We start from the raw sequence: 6,117 nt of genomic DNA, 5'->3' as shown, positions 1-6,117 counted from the left end.
TTTTGTCCCTGTCTACCCTCTAGTCTTCTTAGGGTTTCCCCATTCCGTCCCGGAGGAATGACAGATCACAAGTGAACCATTCACTTCTGCAGGAGTATCTGGCCACTGAACACAGTTATGGACCCTCTATTCCAATGGCATCCACACAGACAAGAATACTGAACAAAATGTGGGCTGCCTGTTCTTCTTGGGGACCAGCAGTTTGGGCATCATTAAGTTCTTTGTGCTGGTGACAATGATATTTTTAAGGGATTGTAGAGATTTAGGGTTGCAGGAATTCTCTGCCATTAAAAGCTGAATGGGCAGCGTGCATTCTTGAGCATCCTTATCCAGCCCTTGTCTGAGAAGTACTCATCTCGTGCTAAAGAAGTGCTTGCTGCAAATTTGTGTCATTCCCAAAATCACAAATTTTCAATACGGGTAAGTTACAACTTGGCTCCCAGCACCCCACTAAGAATATTGTTCTCGTTTCCTTCTCGCTTTGGGTCCTACATCCCTGCTCCCTCCTCCCATTCCCTGCTTTGATTCCTCATTTCAATATCAATGTTCAGTTCCACACCACCACCACCGCCCCCCCCCCCGCAAGCCACAGGGGTAGGAAAGTGGGGAACAAGGAAAGACCGACGCCCACCTCACCCCCCAAATATGTGCACTTTCCGAGGCCGCTGATTGGAACACATTGTCTCCAGATATTACTGAGCTGGATGTTGGGGCTTCTGCGTTGTCTTTGGTATTCACTGAAAACAGATTGAGACCCCCTCCCCCAACAAGCAACAACAACACACGCGCGCGCGCGCGAACACACACACACACACACACTCCCCCCCCCCCCACCTCCATTTTTTCTCTCTCTCTCTCTCTTTTTTAAGCAATGCTTTGTTGTGCTAAAACTAGTTGGACGAGTTAGGGTGTTGCTGCTGCTCCCGAGGCCCTGGCCAATGGAACCCGATCCACCCCGCTGTGCGTAAGCGCGCAATTAAGGATTTAACCAAGGCTGTGCTGCGCCTCAGCCATCAGTCAGCCCGCCGGAGACAGAGCCTCCACGACTCCCAGCCTCCTCCTCGCCGCCGCCGCCGCCGCCTTCTCTCCTCCTCCTCCTCCTCCTCCTTCTCCTCCTCCTCCTCCTCCTCTCTCGCTCCCACAGCCATGTCTGCTTAGACCAGAGCAGCCCCACAGCCAACTCGGGCAGCAGCCGCCGCCACAGCAGCAAGGACAGCCGCCGCCTGTGAGCGATGACAGGAGTGTTTGACAGAAGGGTCCCCAGCATCCGATCCGGCGACTTCCAAGCTCCGTTCCAGACGTCCGCAGCCATGCACCATCCGTCTCAGGAATCGCCAACTTTGCCCGAGTCGTCGGCCACCGATTCCGACTACTACAGTCCCACGGGGGGAGCCCCACACGGCTACTGCTCTCCTACCTCGGCTTCCTACGGCAAAGCGCTCAACCCCTACCAGTACCAGTACCACGGCGTGAACGGCTCCGCCGGCAGCTACCCCGCCAAAGCTTACGCCGACTACAGCTACGCCAGCCCCTACCACCAGTACGGCGGCGCCTACAACCGCGTCCCGAGCGCCACCAGCCAGCCAGGTAAGGGGGGAGGGGGCGCGGGATGGGGGCAGATACGGGGGAGCCCGGATCCTGGAGCGGCGAGGTGGGCTGGGAGACTGGGGGTCCGAGCCAACCACTAGCGTGGGGGCGCACCCGGCAGAAGGGAGGGGGGCCTGGACTCTGCACCCGAGGGACGTTCTCTAAGGCCAGCATTTTAGGGATTCTTGGAAGAATCCTCCCCTGGGGCACCTGGGGGTGGGGGGCCCTCAAGTCTCTGGATTCCCAACTTGCCTGGTCTGAAAGCCAACTAGGCTGAAAAGGGCGTAGGGGTGGAGAGAAGAAAGACTCAAGCGGCCTGAGTGGCGTTTGCGTAATAAAGGGGAGGTTAGTTGTTGGAATTTTTGGTGAGCGTGCTCCGTTGGTGCGAGTGGGAGTGGAAGGCTGCCTCAAAGATTCTGTCGGGATTAGTCTGAGAGCAGCCACGAGCCAGCGTGGTGTCGGTGTCCCGGGCGCGCTGGGTGGGGGTGGAGGGCTGAGGAGCTGGAGCCCGCCAGAGGAAGAACGCGCGGAGAGCCTTGCGGTTTATCCAGGGCATTTCCAGAAACAAAAAGCCATTTAAGGGTGGAGGAGGGTTGCTGAGGGGTGCCTAAATTTTGTCTTCCTCTTCCCCACCTCCTCTCTTTTCGCCCTCCTTGAAACTTAGTTGGAGAGTTTAAGAGGGCCAGTGAGCTTGGGCGGTAAAAGAGAGGCATGAGGTCTCCTTGGAGAGGTTTTGCTGGTCAGGTTTGATCTCTTCCCACTAGCACATTAATAATCCTGCTAATATTAGCATCCCCTTCTTTGGCAGAACCGAGACCACAGCCCTCATTCTCCACCCTTCCTCTCCCAGGAGTTTGCCACACACCGGCGCGCGCGCGCGCGCGCGCGCGCACACACACACACACACACGCACCGCGGAGAGGTTCTCCACCCCTTCCAGAGATGGGTAGATTTGATAAGGTGGTACTTTTCGGAAAGGGGACTTGTGGCCCCAGGGTATGTTTGTAAAGCACGCATTCAGAAAGTCCTCTTCCCCGTCTATATTCACGGCTTTGAGAAATTCGTCCTGACCTGCCGCCCCTTTCCTACGAAAACACCCTACCACGGAGTCCTTTTCAATGTGTGACTCTTGATAAATTTTAAAAGAGAACCTAGGGGATGGTATGTCTTCATTCCTTTCAGTGTCTCTGTATTTCGTGCATAAGTGAAAGATTTTTTTTTTCCTTTTGGCCAAGAACTTATTAAGTCTATTTGTAAAAGAAACCAGACACATCTGTGCCCTCGCAGATCTGCAGGGAGATTATGGGGGCTGCATAATCGGCCCTCTGTCTGCAGCGGCCTGGACCTCTTGCTGCTGAATTGAAGGAGCATAGTTTGCTTGTGGGTCTTTGAACTTTGGAGACCTCGGTTAGCGTCTTCCCTGCCCATGCGTCTGGTCTCTGCGGGCGCCCGAACAGACGCCGACAGTGGGGGCGGGGGGTGGTGTCACGGCCCAGAGCCTCCCCCTTGAAGCCCCAGGAGGGTCTGGCCAAGCTCGCCCCAGAAACGGGGGTGAGCACAGGGTGGGCGTAAAAACAAGTGAGGGTGAAGCAGGAACTGCTGCAAGGGCTAAATCCCAGACGCCAAGGGAGCTGTGCTGTACAAAGAGCTTTGCACAAGCCCACCATAACCTGAATGAACTAAGTAGGGAATTAATCAAACTACCTGGCTTTTCCATGACTTGGGGGAGGGGCATATTTCTCTGGGTCTTGTTAAGCAAAGGAGGTGATATGGTGAAAGAGACTGAAGACTGCGTGGGTAAAACAAAACAAAACAAAACTCAAGGACTGTATCTGAGGGTTCTGCAAAAGAAACACTGTCTGCGGACAAACTCTAACCGGGTCTATTTTGATTATTTAGAGAAAGAAGTGGCCGAGCCCGAGGTGAGGATGGTGAATGGCAAACCAAAGAAAGTTCGTAAACCCAGGACTATTTATTCCAGCTTTCAGCTGGCCGCATTGCAGAGAAGGTTTCAGAAGACTCAGTACCTCGCCCTGCCGGAACGCGCCGAGCTGGCCGCCTCGCTGGGACTGACGCAAACACAGGTAAATCCGGCGGCGGTGCGGCCCGAGCCCCGCCTCGGCTGCAAGGCAGGCTGGGCCGCGCGGTTCCGTCCCGACCGGCTGGAACCGATCGGAGAGCACCGCGGGAAACTCACAGAAAGACACCGATCCCGCGCCCTTACCTCCATGAGTCAGGCCGGGTGTCGCCGCCGTGCGACGGTGGGGCTGGGGATGGAGACGCCGTTCATCCCCCGCTTCGGGCCTCCAGGGGCGAGGGGCCAGTTTCCTAGATTGGAAACAAGGGGAGGGTCATTTCTAGGACACTCTCGAAGCCTGGAGAAATTGGTTCTCTGCACAACGCAGAGCCTTTCGGGGAGAGCAGGGCCCGGCGGCCTCGCGGTGGTCTCGGGCTGCGAAGGTCGCCTCCGGCTGGAACGCTGAAGGGTCACGCCCTGTTCCTGCGCAGCTTTAGGCCGTAGCAGCCTGAGGGTCGCGAAGTGGGGGGCGCTGCTGTGCAGGGCAATCATCCCTGGGTCGTCCCATTCCCTTCACTCCCTCTCCAGCCCTGCTGGGGCCTATAAGAAAAAAAAAAAAAATAGAATGTTCGAACGCCGCCCAGAGCTGCAGGCGCATTCTGACCTTTGGAAGCTGAGGAGGGAGTGCAGGGAGTCGGGCGGGAGATTGGGACAATGCTCCTTTCCCTCCACACCGGCGCGCGCTCGGCCAGCCCCAAACCCCCGCGCGCGGCGCTCGGCCATTGTTTTGGAGACGCTCGCTGCGCCGCGTTTCGTGCGCCCTGCGCAGGCCTGCACGTGGGCGCGCGCCGCCCGGGACACTCGCGCCCTCCTCCCCCAGCCCAAACAAGACACTAAAGCCTCGGAGTCCTGCCCTCGCAGGGGCCGGTGAGGGCCTGGCCGGTCAGGGTGTCCTCCTGACCTTAGGCCGCGAGCTGCGGGGAGACGCCAGGTCCGCGCCACCTGGGGGCCCAAGATGCCTCCAGTCGCCGCTCTGGGGAAGGCGCGGGCGGCCTCTGAGTGACCCGGTAACGTGTGCCTTTGTTCCCCCACCCAGGTGAAAATCTGGTTTCAGAACAAAAGATCCAAGATCAAGAAGATCATGAAAAACGGGGAGATGCCCCCGGAGCACAGCCCCAGCTCCAGCGACCCTATGGCGTGTAACTCGCCGCAGTCTCCGGCGGTGTGGGAGCCCCAGGGCTCGTCCCGCTCGCTTGGCCACCACCCTCATGCCCACCCTCCGACCTCCAACCAGTCCCCCGCGTCCAGCTACCTGGAGAACTCGGCTTCCTGGTACCCGAGCGCAGCCAGCTCGATCAATTCCCACCTGCCGCCGCCTGGCTCCTTACAGCACCCGCTGGCGCTGGCCTCCGGGACGCTCTATTAGACAGGCGGCTTTCTCTTGCTCTCTTTTTTGGGACTGCTGTGTTTTGCTGTTTTAGAAAATCATAAAGAAAGGAATTCATTTGGGGAAGTTTGGAAAACGGAAACAAAAAAGATTCATGTGTAAAGCTTTTTTGCATGTAAGTTATTGCATTTCAAAGGACCCCCGTCCCCCCTTTTTTTACAGACGAACTTTTTTGCGCAACTGTGGACACTATCAATGGTGCCTTGAAATCTATGACCTCAACTTTTCAAAGACTTTTTTTCAATGTTATTTTAACCATGTAAATAAGTGTAGATAGAGGAATTAAACTGTATATTCTGGATAAATAAAATTATTTCGACCATGAAAGCCAAATGTTTCTAAAAAATACTCCTTTTGCCCGCCTTATAATGGGCTACTGACGTTTTATGCAGGCAATTAAAGGAAGACAAGCTCTGCAGAGATCCAATAGGGCAAAAAGGAAAACAGAAATTGGGGGCTGCATGGATGCAAAACTGTACACCTGTGTGTTGGATGCTGTACTTTATGTGTCTATATACATATGTGGCCTGTTTATAGTACCGCCATAAAATATATATTTAGGGTTGGTTTTTTTTTGGGGGGGGGGCCTAACCACAAAAACATTTAGATAATTTTAAGTTTAACCCCAGATTGTTTCAGGTAGAAAGTAATGCTGGAATCTAAATCCGGTCCTCCCGCCCTGTGTGTGAGTAAAAAAGCCGCAGAAATCCATCAATAACCGCTCCAAATTCTAAGCTCAAAGCAATTATCGTGGACAACTCTCCCCCCACTCCCAACAACCTCTGTGTATTGGCAGAGCAATTAGACAAATTACACTCCCTTCAAATAGGAGCTTCCAGAGATGAGGAGAAGAAGAGGAATAAAAAGAAGTAGAGGAGGAGGAAGAAGAAAAAGAAGAAAATTTTCCTTCCCATTACATTTTTTTAAAAATCTGAAATGTTTGCAGCATGGCAAATTGTAGTGTCTCGGACTCCTTGGTATATGATTATAAATTTATTGGAGGTCTTTTGGAGAGAGGAAAGGATCACAGGACTTGGATGATAAACCAAAATCAGTTGGGCAAGCA

General features: G+C 54.5%; 1 protein-coding gene across 1 annotated transcript; it reads left to right on the top strand.

Annotated features, from left to right (window-relative positions):
• The first annotated feature begins 1,030 nt into the window (after positions 1-1,030).
• DLX5 (distal-less homeobox 5) lies at positions 1,031-5,375 on the top strand. The gene is made up of 3 exons (XM_036076987.2): positions 1,031-1,587; positions 3,487-3,671; positions 4,701-5,375. The coding sequence occupies exons 1-3, from the start codon at positions 1,233-1,235 to the stop codon at positions 5,028-5,030; spliced, it is 870 nt and encodes a 289-aa protein (XP_035932880.1). The 5' UTR covers positions 1,031-1,232; the 3' UTR covers positions 5,031-5,375.
• Positions 5,376-6,117: the final 742 nt, after the last annotated feature.

Source organism: Halichoerus grypus, chromosome 12 (genome assembly GCF_964656455.1).
Source record: "Halichoerus grypus chromosome 12, mHalGry1.hap1.1, whole genome shotgun sequence".
NCBI classification, from domain to species: Eukaryota; Metazoa; Chordata; class Mammalia; order Carnivora; family Phocidae; genus Halichoerus; species Halichoerus grypus.
Note: the sequence above shows the minus strand (reverse complement) of the source record. Positions and strands in the feature narration are given on the sequence as shown.